The following is a 13878-nucleotide window of genomic DNA, read 5'->3' on the forward strand; positions in this document are numbered from 1 at the left end:
ATTTTGAGATCTAGAACTTAATGTGTTAAAATGTCCTAACTAAAATGATATTCCAGTGCCCAACAACTGATAACTGGATTTTAGAATTTCATTCACGCTAAATCAATTAGTCAAATTTTATATGAATAATAAATCAAATTTAGTATCTGATCAAAAGGGATTATAGCCTCCAGGAACTTTCTGTCCAATAGTGCACACAAACAGATCAAAACATCTTTGGATAGATTACTGCAAGGGTTGTAATGACAATGGGACTTCAATAACACTTTCACACTGTCCAGATGTCAATATACACTAGTCAGAAAACCGTTGTGACAGTGTTCCTGTGGAACACTGGATATAAACCAGATTACAGATACTGTCTGAAAGTATTAATGACTTCAAATAGATTCTATTAAAAAAAAAAAGGTGTGATTCAGGGGGCAACTTCTGCATTCTTGAGTAACAGTAGCTTGACAGAAGGCAAAGAAAGCATTTGCAAGTATTTGCTTGTTAACTTAGCAAAGAAACATAAAACTGAGTCAAAGAAAATTAATTTTACTTGCTAAAATGTTACTTAAACGGGTGACTTTGCTTTCTCCGTGCGGTTTAATTCTAAAATTCTTACTGATATATCTTTTGTACTGGGGAGCCCTGCACTGGGCCCAGTGCTCTGTGTGTGGCCTCACCAGTGCTGACTGGGAGGGAAGGATCCCCTCCCTTGACCCGCTGGCAATAATGGCAAAGGGTGCCATTAGCTGGTTTCGCTGCAAGGGCATACTGCTGGCTCACGGTCACCTTGGCCCCCGACATATTAATGGGATTGTTCCACCCCTGGTGCAGGACTTTATACTTCTTGTTGAACTTCATCCACTGTCGGCCCATTTCTCCAGCCCGTTAAGGTCCTACTGGGTGGCACCTTCTCAGGGATCGAAGTGAGGCCGACAGACTCGTAGTTCCCTGGGTCCTCCCTCCTGCCCTTCCTGATGATAGGAGTGGCATTTGCTTTCCTCCAATCCTCAGGCATCTCTCCCAGTTGTCATAATTGCTCAAAGATCACTGCAAGTCAGAATCATATAATAGTTTGGGTTGGAAGAGACCTTTCAAGGTCACCTAGTCCAACCCCCCTGCAATGAGCTGGGACATCTTCAACCAGATCAGGTTGCTCAGAGCCCCGTCCAACCTGACCTGGAATGTTATCAGGGATGGGGCACCTACCACCTCTCTGGGCAACCTGTTCCAGTGCCTCACCACTCTTATTGTAAAAAATTTCTTCCTTATGTCTAGTCTAAATCTACCCTGTTTTAGTTTAAAACCATTACCCATTGTCTTGTTGCAAAAGGCCCTGCTAAAAAGCTCGTCCCCATCTTTCTTATAAGCCCCCTTTGAGTATTGAAATCCCAGAGTCTTCCTTCCTTCAGGCTGAACAACCCCAACTGCCCCAAGCCTTTCCTCATAGGAGAGGTGTTCTATCCCTCTGATCATTTTTGTGGCCCTCTGGACCCACAGGTTCATGTCTTTCCTGTGCTGAGGACCTCAGAGCCGGATGCAGTACCCCAGGTGGGTCCTCACCAGAGCAGAGCAGAGGGGCGGAATGCCCTCCCTCGACCCGTTGGCCACACTTCTCTTGATGCAGCCCAGGGTATGGTTGACCTTCCGGACTGCAAGTGCATGTTGCCAGCTCATGTCCAGCTTTTCATCCACTAGCACACCCAAGTCCTTCTTAGCAGGGTTGCTCTCAATCCCTTCAGCCCCCAGCCTGTACCAAATCCAGAGGTTGCCTCGACTCAGGTGCAGGACTTTGCACTTGGTCTTGTTGAACCTCATGAGGTTCACATGGGCTCACTTCTCAAACTCGTCCCAGTCCCTCAGCACTTGTGGGTGCATCCCATTAGGGCCCATGGACTTGTGTATGTCCAGTTTGCTTAAGTATTCCTTGACCTGGTCCTCCTCCACCGAGGGTACATCTTCCTTGCTCCTGACTTTCCTCCTGGTGTCTGGGACCTGGGACTCCTGAAGACTGGTCCTGCTAGTAAAGCCTGAGGCAAAGAAGGCAATTAGTACCTCATCTTTTTCCACGTTCTGTGGCACCAGGTCCCCTGCCCCATTCAGCAGCAGACTCACATCTTCCTTGGTCTTCCTTTTGTCACCTATGTACTTATGGAAGCCCTTTTGGTTGCCTCTGACATCCCTTACCAGGTTCAATTCCAGCTGGTCTTTAGCTTTCCTAACCTCATCCCTCGATGTTTGGATAATGTCTCTCTATTCCTCCCAGGTTACCTGTCCCTGCTTCCACCCCTTTCCTTTTTGTGTCTGAGTTTTGCCAGGAGCTCCTTGTTCATCAGTGCTGGCCTCCTGGTATTTTTGCCTGACTTCCTGCTCACTGGGAGACACTGCTCTTTAACTTGGTGATCCTTCAGTACTAACCATGTTTTCTTTCTTGGATCCCTCTTCCCTCCAGAGCCTTATCCCAAGCAGATCCATGAAGAGGCCAATACCACTATCCTGAAGTCCAACGCTGTGACCTTGCTTTTTGCTCTGCTCCCTTCTCTCAGGATCCTGAACTCCACCATCTCGTGGTCACTGCAGCCAAGGCTGCCTTTGACTTTCATATCCCCAACAAACCCTTCCTTGTTTGTAAGTATGAGGCCCATGACTGCAAGTAGCACCTTTCCTCATTGGCTCTATTGCTTGGGTAAGGGAGTTGCCACTGATGGTCTCCACAAACCTCCTGAATTGCTTATACCCTGCTGTGTTGTCCGTTTAACAGACATCAGGGTGGTTGAAGACCCCATGAGGGGCAGTGCCTGCTGTCAGTAGAAGGTCTCATCTACTCCCTCCTTCCTCCTGATCAGGCACCCTATAGCAGACACCCACTACAGTGTCACCCACCCATATTGGTTTTTTTTTTTACAGACAGCTAGCTTGATGATACCCTTTGGAAAAGTCTGCAGGCCCCCAGTGGTCCAGAGACTACAGGCTGAAAACACTGACTAAATCAATGCTAAAGTGCCATCCTGGACAGCCGTGCAAAACCGATCCTTTTTCCAGCACGAGGCAGCTACATGCAAATACTACTTACACACAGACTGCCACCGAATGCCCACAGCTGGCTACCATCACAAAAGCTATGGCTAGCCCATGAGCTCTTCTGGTTTCAGAATTACCATTTCAAAGATTTTAAAAGCTAACTAAAATTATAATAAAATTGTCTTTTAGTAAGTCAGGTAGTAATAGCCTCTACTACACCTAGGAAAAAGATGCAACACTGTTTCCGACCCATAGTGTCCAAAATGCAGAGTTTGGGCACTTCTGCCTTCTCTAAGAGCACTCCTTGTTGGATGTCTTGTTTTGATTTACAAGAACTTCTCTGTGGTAGACTACAAACAGGCATGCAGATGCAACTGAAAGTCAAACATGAAGTCCACTGCATATTCTTTTAAAAAAGGTTCAAACTTGGTTGTATTTTCTTTAGGAATATAATCTCACTGTGAATGTCTGTAAACTATATGGCTCCCTCTTGTGCCTATTATACCACATTTCAGTGTACAAAAAGAATTTTAACACTAAGCCATAAATATTTGGGCTCTGTTCACCCTTCAGTAGGCATGCAATGCCCATAAATGTTAATGGCAGTCACACGCACACCTTCCAGGGAAAGTTTGCAGCTTACAAAATTTCTCTTTGGAACAAACTACAACAACATCTTGCAAACTGTAAGTCTGCTGCAATGAAAGTACTCTTTTGACCATTCACTGTATTTTGATAGCAATGCAGAAGCCAAATGTGCCTTTAAAGTACATCTGTAAGAACTTTTAACTGTTTTTTAGTTATCAAATTACATATGTTTAGAAAGGTGTCAGTGTGGTTTATAGAGCCTGGCTAACATGCTCAAGGGTTTATTTTTGTCTATTCAACATTCCACCTGTTTCTGCTTATCAAACCAGACTACAGTTTAGCTTGTAACAGCTGTGAAATTCATAAATCTGTCCATTCTTCATGTGTATTCAGACTAAGCACTTGGAGAAAGAGTTAGAACTGCAGAAAGCCACCCTTATGGAGAAACTGGGGAAATAAAACAGACCAGCACTTGTAAATGTTTAAAACTCCACACCTATCAGAAGCCAAATTATTTTAATAACAGTCTAGCAATCCTGTTTAGAAAGAAAATGAAGCATTTAAATAAAATGATTTGTTAGCCCTTTTGTTCCTCCAGTCAATTGAAACATTTTGCAGACTAAAAATGCTGCAAAGGAATGAAAATATTTTGCCTGCACAGAATAATCCCTTTTTCAGTGTCTTCAAATATCAACAAACAACTTTTATTTCAAGATGCTACTTGTTTTATTTTCTACAGTAGAACAGCTATCAATAAAGTAAATATAGTTATAAGATTTTTTTATTACAAAAAGTGTATTTGTAAATTTAAAAAAAATACTAGTCTGAATACCTGAAATAGTATCAAACCTCTGGTCACATAGACCAGGTTTCACTAAAATGCTTAATGCTAAAGCAGTAGTAGTACTGAATAAAACGATGATATATAAAAATCTAACTTTCACTTCCATATAAATTGAATACTACACTGCCTGTCACAGGAAAGTGAGTTTCCTTTGCTTTTTTTCATTTATGTGATGAATTTTTCTCTCTCCACCTCTTCCATTTTCCATATGTTCATGAATTTCCCAAAACATTACCCTTAGCACTAGGTATTTTGTGGGTCAACTTTGTTCATTAAACAATATAAGTGCATGCAAGATGATACGAAAATTAATTTTAGCTTTTCTGAATAACGAAAAACAGTACTTTGTTTTGGGGAAGAAAGAGGCACTTTTTTTCCTCTGAACTTTTTTTATCCACCATTTCATAAATAACAAGCTCTTATTTTTGAAAGCTGAAACAGAAATCAAAAAGTTTAAAAACTTTTCCACGAGTATGCATCAAAAGCATTAGTAATAGGTACCCAGTACATTCGCTTGGCACTCCTGGAGCCAGCTGAAATTATATCTCCTCCTAATGTGACATTTATTGAATACTAGCAAAGAAACATTCAGCTGAAATTGCGGCTGTGTGGCAGTGCTGAAGCATGTCACCAAACAACCAGAACGGACCTAAAATTTACCTAATATTTAATACTACTCATTCTCCAAAGAGCAAGTGAATAAAGCACATGATTCCCACCTGATCTACCCTCTTGCTCACGTTCAGCATGAAACAACAGCTATATTACACAAGAACATAAACCATAAAAGTATTTGTCAGAAGAATAAATAAAAAAAAAAAAATATCTGGTCTCAAGTTCTGACCACAAGTGACCAGAACCTACATTTTAACAATTCATACAAAAAGCAACACCACAGTACTAAACAATTTCTTGGGTATACTAATATAATGCTCAGAAAGAAGATTGCTGTTTATTTAAACAGTATTTTCACAAAGGTTTCCCATTGCTGCAGATCAAACCAAACTGAATCAGTCTCAACAGTATCAGACTGAGAAGTCTTCCTCCATGAGCTACCATGTCAGCTTCCATAGAATTGCAAATGTAAACCAGAAAATAGAACAGAACAGCATATTACGGGCGTGTTACCATGTACAGCGTATCACCATCACTGGGGTTCTAAGGACAGTCTGACCCTAAAGTCATCTCACGTACATTATTTTCTTTGCTCAAACTGTAGTTTTTCTGATAATAGCCAACAGCATAGACTTTGACGCAGAATATAAATTACTTTTCAGTGAAACATTACTTTGACCACGTTAGCCTAAATGCTATACAAATGACCTTCGATTAGCTTTAAGAGGCAATAACAGTGTATATTTGCCAACTTTAAACAGATCATGTGGCACATGAAGCTTTCATAAACAAAAAATGTTTTGTCGAACATTTAAGCTGCTTTTCACATAACAGATATCCCATACTTCAACTGATGTTACACCACCACATTTTCTATACATTCTTCGTCTGTGCTTGCATCACTTTCATATTAGTCTATGTGTATTCATCAATCACTGAGAAGCGGCTCTGAAATATTGGACACGTGGCAGTCAAAATCCAGGGTGCCATCCGGATCTCATTTCTCTGTAAAACTGTATTTCAGGGGGTTTTTAGTTAATGTTGTGACCATACAGCATCTCACATAATACTACTAGGGGGATTAGTCAATGAAAATGATGAAACTAGTTATAGTGATAAGTTTAGCTATCTGATTAAGTACTGCAAGAACATGAATAGTAGTTGGAAAATGTTACACTATACCACTAATAACTCTTTAAAACAGTAAAACTATTTAGGAGTAAAAAGATGTTCTAAAGAAATAAAATTTAGGAGCTATGTTTGCTCAGGCAGTATACTTTGAGGAAAAAAGTGAAAAGCTGGAAGGTTAGGTGTGGACTGGCAGCCTAGAATAGCACATGGCAATAAAAGATTTGGCTAAACTATTGTTTCCTGAATCATGACACCTGGAAGGAAGACTTTTGTTCCTTCCTGTTATTAAAGCTGCTGTTCCTACCCTACTCCTCACCTCAAAACAAAGTGCATCTTACTTGTTTTCACCTACCATTTTCAATTACTTTAGTTTTCAAAATTTATCCCTCTGCTCCTTATACTTGGTAAATTGACACTGTGTTTGAAACATAGAAGTTCTTCAAACACCAAACAGCTAAGCAAAATAATTTAACTTTTGCTGATGTAAAACAGTTAATATAAAAGCTTTGGAACTCTGATAACGTTAAAAGAGAATGGAATTGATTTATGTCTTCTGACCTCTCCTATGGCCAAAAATAAGGTCTCCAGATCACACAATTGTAGAAATTCAGTATGTAGTCTCATATGTTTTTTACACAGATTGTGTCACAAAAATCTTTGGATGTTTGGATATTGAGAACCACCTTGACCATAACACATCGCCATTCACTTACACCACCAGTTATGTCCAGACATCAGTCAGTAACAGTTTTATCTTAGAAACTCAATTTAAATTATTACTTCAGAACACGATGAAAAGTTCACCCATCTCAAGCCTCCCCACACTCAAACTGTTACCAGATGTGTTTATCTTTGTATTTGAAAGCAATCTGAATAATTATGTTAAATAGAATTGAAAACAACAGTTAATCCACAGTCATTGGAAATACAACATATGCAATGGTGTTTATTCTATGTCAGTTAACAACTATAATTTTACTATGTTTACTGCAAACTATACATTTTTCAGAGAGTTACAGAGGCATAGGTTGCAGATGTCTGCAGGTCACATATCCCAACTTCCCACAGTCAAACTTCTGGAGTCTGGTTACCACTAGCAAGTTGAAAATACCTGGATCATCCCTCATCTCCCTTTCCCCAGAATAAACAAATCCCTCAGTCTCTCCTTGTATGGATAAAGGAATGAAGCAAATTACATCTTAATAGCCCTCCTCTGATCTCATTCCAGTTTGTCAACAGGTCTTGTACTGGTGGGCCCAAAACTGTACAATATTCCAGATGAAGCTTCACCCAATGCCACACAAAGGGCCGTAATCACTCCTCTCAACCAAGTAAATACATTCTTATATTTTCATAAGCCTACTGAACTGTGAAATTTGAACAGCAGTTCAAAAAACAGCAGGAAATTGCTTTAATGATTCAAACCTTTAAGAGCAATACACTTGCTCTGTTATTTAGCATCACTGTTTTTACACCTTCCTCGGTAATCATCATAAGAACAACCTATACCATATACTACATTTAAGATGCTTACCTGAATAACTTTGTAGAAATAGGCATACTGTCGAGCTGTATTTTTATATTGGCTAAAAACATCGTGTATGGCCTGAGTTGACTGAAGATACTGCACTTCATCTTCTTCAAAATAGAGAGGAGTGTCATATTCACTGGGGAGCGTCTGGATGTAGGGCAGCCAAAAAGAGTTTGGGTTGGCTCGCTCACAAAGAAGATGAAATGCCAATGTTATATTGCCCATGGCTTGAAGAATTCGATCTTGAGAATACAGGGATCCTGAATTAACCCAGAAAGGTGAGGCACTAAATCAATTGTCCATGGAAAATATAATCCTAGATTTACTTGAAATTAACATGATGAGATAACATGTAAGAATTTTCAAAAAAAAAAAAGATAAAAGCTTTTCAGGTTTCTAAAATATTTAGCTGCCCACATTGTATTATGCTGCAGGCTGACACAGTAAATGCCTCGTACAATTGCATGATGGAAGACATGAAGAAACTAGAACAATACCCTCAGTACCTCAGAACATTTAATCTCCAAGCGTTATGAAAGCTACATGATACGTGTTCAAAATAACACACACACTTCTGGAAGATATCTAGTGCGCTCAGCCAGAAACAAAGAGGAAAATTAAATTCTTTCCACTAACACTTCAAGCTTCTAGGTATTTCAAACCCGATGGTCAGCATGATGAGCAAGTCCTGTAATAAAGGGGATCAGCTAAAAAAAAGGAAGTCTCCTATTGAATGATCCCATACGTATCAACTTCTTGCTTAAGAACTTCCTTAAGCTCTTACCTAATACGGAATTTTTAGCTGACTCAACTGTCATCAACAATTTTCTAGGAACCCACAGAAACAACTCTTCAGCCTACAGAAAGGAAAAAATGCATAGAGGGTCAGTTAGCATTTATATGATATTCCAAGTGTTTTAAATATACATTATCTTTAAATTACAGGTTGTTTTTTTGTTTTGTTTTGTTTTAAAATTAAAATTATTCTAAATCAAAATTCCTCCTTCTCTTCCACTGCAAATGAAACAAACATGCTATGTTTCATATTATGGTAACCAAATGTTCCAATCTGCATTACACAAAGCTTAAAACAAAAACACTTAGGTTACAAAATACAGTGCTCCAGTTTGGAACTGCTAGCATGTAGATTGCCCACACGACCTCAAAGCTACCAGATACATTATATTGCCATTAATTATGTGATCAAATATTTTGTCCCAGTAGAGGGTTTTTTCCCATTGCCCATTCTTATTTCAGAAGAACTGTTCAGGATTTTTATTGACCAGTAGTGCTAGCCTTATTAACTATGTGCTACTAAGCCCTAAATTTAATATAATATCACAGTTTTCTAATATTCTTTCTACAACAGCTGATTGTTCTTCAGAGCTGTTTCCCACCTGTAAAATGGGAATGGAAAGAGGCAATCTTAAATGCTTACCTTTTAACAGTTAGCTAATTGTGTGTGTCTATATCCCTTACCTGATGATCAAAAGATATCCTTTACAATTATCAGATAATTTGGGGTTTTTTTGTTTTCACTGAAAAATAAGTATTGCAAATATCTCTTTCTTAGCAAAAAGACCAGTGCTTTAAAAGAAGGGACATGAAAGGAGAGGAGAAGCAACTAAACAGTTAGAAAACATGTAAGAGAGGTATACATCAATGGGGTAAAGTGCTCCAGTGATTAGGTAAACAGCATAGGTCACAAAGAAGAAAAAAAAAAAAAAAAAAAAAAAAAAAGACTGATTAAAAATTCACAGTATTATCCAATAGTCATCAAAAATAACACTCAATTTTATCAGTAAATTTATTTCTTAAGCATGCGGAGTTGAGAGCATTTCAGAGCAGCAGTTTCATAATCAGTAAAAAGGGGGAAGGGAAGGTGGTGTTTCAGAGCTGTGCACCTACATTCCAAACAAGATTTTCTAATCTAAGTCAAATGTTCACATTCTCACCTTTATCTCTCTTGTTGCTTTCAAACCAAACCCCTCCTCTTCAAAGTTAGCTATTTCAAAACCCTCTGTGGATGCTCCATTTTCAGTTGCCCACTTCATCAATTCAGGGAAATAGTCATCTCTTTTTCCATCAAAGACAACAGACAAACCTATATACACAATTTATTAAAAAACAATGCAGAAATAACAGTATCTAGCATGATAAAGAAGTTCAATACAAAAGCACATGTAAAAAGCTGTCTGTTATCCCACAGCAGTTCTACTCTGAGGTAGCTGAGCCAGAACTGGTCTTTGTTAAGTGTTACTCAACAGTATACAAATGTCATACCCAGCTTTCATCAACTCAAATATTCTGCCAAATTGGCTTACCAGTCATCCTAAAAACACAACCACCTAAACTGAAGCTGTGATGAAATATGAAGCTCCCCTCCTCTTTTCCTTTTAAATATGTTGAGCAAAAATATTTCCCAGCTTAATACTGATGATAAATGCAATCACCTCAACACGCTAATGCAGACGCAAGGAGGAACTGGAGAGGCAGGCTGCGATTTCATTTCAGCACTGAAAATGATGGTAAGCAGACCTCAAGCTCCTTCTCTCGCCTACAAGGCAGTTAGCTTTTTCCTGTAGCATACGGATCTACTCAAATAAATAAGGACTGATTATCCTCAGCTTTCCCCTTTACCATCATCTGATCTGAACCTGTGCATTATAGTTCCTGGCTATACTCAGGCAGCTCCTTTTGTACCTCTTCGCCTCTGTGTTCTCCTCAACCCAAACTCCAGTGTCGGATCATGTTAAAAATGTCCAGAACCCCTTGAAATGCTCAGGTCATTTTAGGAGTGACAACATTTCAGCAGCAAGTTGCTTACATCCACAGATATTTTGGTTAAGTACAGGTGATAAATACATCTTTAGACTAAAGGGATTCTAGGAAAGGAGTATTAGCATATTTGTAATATTCCCTCCCACTGCAAGTCATGCGTTTCAAGCCCCAGAATCAATCAAATCTGCAGTTAACATACAAGTGCAAGTAGCATCTAAAGCTATGGTCTTTGATGATGCAGTATAAAAACTCAATAAACCATTAATGTAATGAGAATGTGGTGTACAGTGTTTTGGCTTTTTTTTTTTTTTTTTTTTTAAAAAAAGCTGGCATGTCTCTTATTTCATACTCCCTTCAGAATGCTATTTTCTGTGGAATATATTCAGAACTAAGGCCTCACAAATCCAGTAAGACTAGCTGCATAGCTTCTACAGAACTTGATAGGTGTTTATGCTGTCCGAGACTTTGCTCTTTTGACTTCCAACACTGACTACTCTATAAGGCTACTGGAAGCTTTTAACATCCGGCTTGCATTTGCAACCATTCTGCAAGCATCTCTGAAATTCTACCTCCATTCCTCATATATGATGTGGTCAGCTACTTCCTACATTTTTCCAAATTAAAGAGCAGCTCCTTTAAATTACAAGCTCTATTGGAGAACAATTTATTTCTACATTGAACAAAATATAGCTATACTGATGAAAATCTATATTGAAAAATTAGCTTTATTTAAAATTTTGCTAATGAGTCAAGGAAAAATTTTAGAAAGTAAAATGCTCAGCTTTCAAAGAAAGAGTTTTCTATAATTAGCATCATTTTAGTTCATATTCTGCAATCCAGTGTTCTATTCAAGAAAAGCACAAAGTATGGCATTTTAAGCAATACATATTCATTTGTACATCTTCCAGTTCCCAAAAGCAACTTATACTTCCTTCGCTAATTGTTTAATGCCTTTATTGGGCTTGAAAACTGTGTAGTATAAATTATTATGTCCCATTAAAAAAATAGTTTCGAAAGACACCATACTATTCATACTCACTATGTATGTAAAAATGTTACATTAAAAGCCATTTGTATGTCAACAGTGCTATGGTGAATAGGTTTTGCATCTTTCAAGGAAAAAAAACATTTCCTGTTAACATAATACCGTTACACTAGTTCTATCATAGCAGCCATTTCCCCCGTGAATGTTTTGATCTTCCTGGCACAGAAGAAAAATACAGTGAACAGCCCAACCCCAACAGTAACTCTGTTCTTAGCTAAATTATGTTTTACCATGACCCATCTCTTACATGGTGAAAACCAGGGCATGCTCCATACGTTTGCAGGAGTCGTGGGACAGGAAGACAATGACTCCAGCTCACCTCTACAGAGCTACAGGATGCTGCCACTCAAACAGCACCATTTATTCTTCCATATACTATTTGACAATAAGTGGTGTTCAGAGGTTTGAAAGTCCTTTCATGAACTAAGATTTTTAAGTGTTAGTCAAAATTATTAAAGACAGGTGTGAAAAGGGCATTTCAAGGCTCTAAGTACAGTCTTCTGCCTTTTCAAGCAAGTACATGAACAAGCTCCATTTTGAATGCAGTCTGGCTTTTTTGCCATCACCATATAAATATCAGAGAAGAAAAAATTGTTTCAGGACTTTTTCAGATATGTCCAGCTGAAATCTATTCATTCCAATGTTAAAAGGTTATTTCTCTGCCACTAAAATACAACAGTCATAAAAGAGGTTAATTTTACTAATGTTACATGAAAAGCATTTTTTAGAGCATACCTCCAAATAAAAACAAAACTAATATGAAAATAAAGAATCAACAACGGTGAGTTGTTGCAGAACGTACTGTTCTAATCTGAAAAATAAGCATACCTTAACTTTGGAAAATTGGCAATAAAATTCCATATTAGCTGTGGTACCATAATAATTTCTCTACTTGAATTGTATGCTTGATTTATAGAAGATAGATTTATTTTGTGCTTTTATATATTGTCATAATTTAACATCATGATGTTGAACTGCTGATACTATTTCTATGTTCAGTAAAATGTTCAGGTTAAAATAACTAGTTACAAAATTAAGTTCGCAATGCTCAGACTTAGAGAGGCAGAGGGGCAGACTATGCAATCAGGAATCAAAAAGACCTATTATTCTCAAAGGATTTTTACTTCTAATCCTTCGGATTGTCATCACTCAAAACATTTTTTCTACTTATCAGACAGAATTATCACAGGATTGTTTAGTCTGTGATACTCACTCAGAATTCTAAGTATTAAAACAGTTAATGCCAGTGGCTATGCCCACCAGAACATTTCAGAAACACTTGCAAGTGTAAAAAGCAACTGCATGTCAGAGAATTAAGATTTTTGTCCCAAAACAATAGCATTGCATAATATTTATACAATAACAACAACAAAAATATTCCTTTTAACTATCAACAGGCAATTCTTTAGGCAAATCAATACTCTGAGCCACCTTTATCTTACAGTCTTTTGCATTTACCTTTTTGTTTTTTGCGAATTTTCTCAACAAGTGAACGAATCTGTACATATTCTTCCCATTCCTTACCAGGACCTGGGGTAGGACTGCTGCATTCTGGAAATAAAAATGCCAAATGAAAATGTTTGGGGGTTTTGTTTGTTGTTTGTTTTTTGTTTTTGTTTTTTTTCAATAAAGTGCATGTGTGCATATGTATATTAACATCAGAGGAAAGGTCATGGCCTAACAGTGCCTTTAACTGACCCCTAGTACTAGTCATCCTTCAAACATGTTTACATGGTAAACACTGTAATCTCTATTGTTATAAACATCCCATTCTTTGACATGTAATTAATAGAGACTTTTGAAATTTTTACAGTATAACATACCTCCAGTTATTTTATTGTTTTTATATTCTTTCAGATACAAGAAATATCAAATATTTTAAAAGCTAGGAAGAAAAAAGGTAAACAACCAGACCATTATGTAGATAGTCTCTCAAGTGAAACAAACAAAAAAAAAAAACAAACAAAAAAGTCTGTTTTCAATAATCCAAGCAAAGCACTCTGTTTACATTAGCCTGCTTGCCATCATTCTTGCTGTAATGAAAACAGACTATAATAGCACATATCTTACCTTAAGTGATTTAGAAATTTGCTAGTACATACATTCGACCTGCCTAGTCAATAGTGCTTTCATAGATGCATGCGTACTGGCAGGACAAGCAAAGGAACACTTACAGACAAGCTTTAGCTCTAAATAATATCCACCGTGTCTCTGACAGTATTCTAAATGCCAGTGTGTGGATTTCTTGATCTAAGCTGCGTAAATCCAAGTGGGCAGCTGAAGACTACTTTGCTCAACTGATTTGAAAAATCTCTGCATTGAATAAAATATGGA

At 37.9% G+C, this 13878-nt stretch overlaps 1 protein-coding gene across 1 annotated transcript in view; it reads right to left on the reverse strand.

The window, feature by feature from the left end:
* The window catches only part of SETD3 (SET domain containing 3, actin histidine methyltransferase), a 62553-nt gene that overhangs the window by 24416 nt on the left and 24259 nt on the right, over window positions 1-13878 (reverse strand). Inside the window, exons 3-6 of the mRNA XM_032988999.2 lie at window positions 13003-13095; window positions 9674-9822; window positions 8503-8575; window positions 7722-7978 (exon numbers count right to left, since the gene is read on the reverse strand). Of these exons, the coding sequence (XP_032844890.1) occupies window positions 7722-7978; window positions 8503-8575; window positions 9674-9822; window positions 13003-13095 (572 nt within the window). The remainder of the gene's footprint in view (window positions 1-7721; window positions 7979-8502; window positions 8576-9673; window positions 9823-13002; window positions 13096-13878) is intronic.

This window comes from Tyto alba, unplaced genomic scaffold, assembly GCF_018691265.1.
Source record: "Tyto alba isolate M040663 unplaced genomic scaffold, T.alba_DEE_v4.0 Super-Scaffold_18, whole genome shotgun sequence".
NCBI lineage: Eukaryota > Metazoa > Chordata > Aves > Strigiformes > Tytonidae > Tyto > Tyto alba.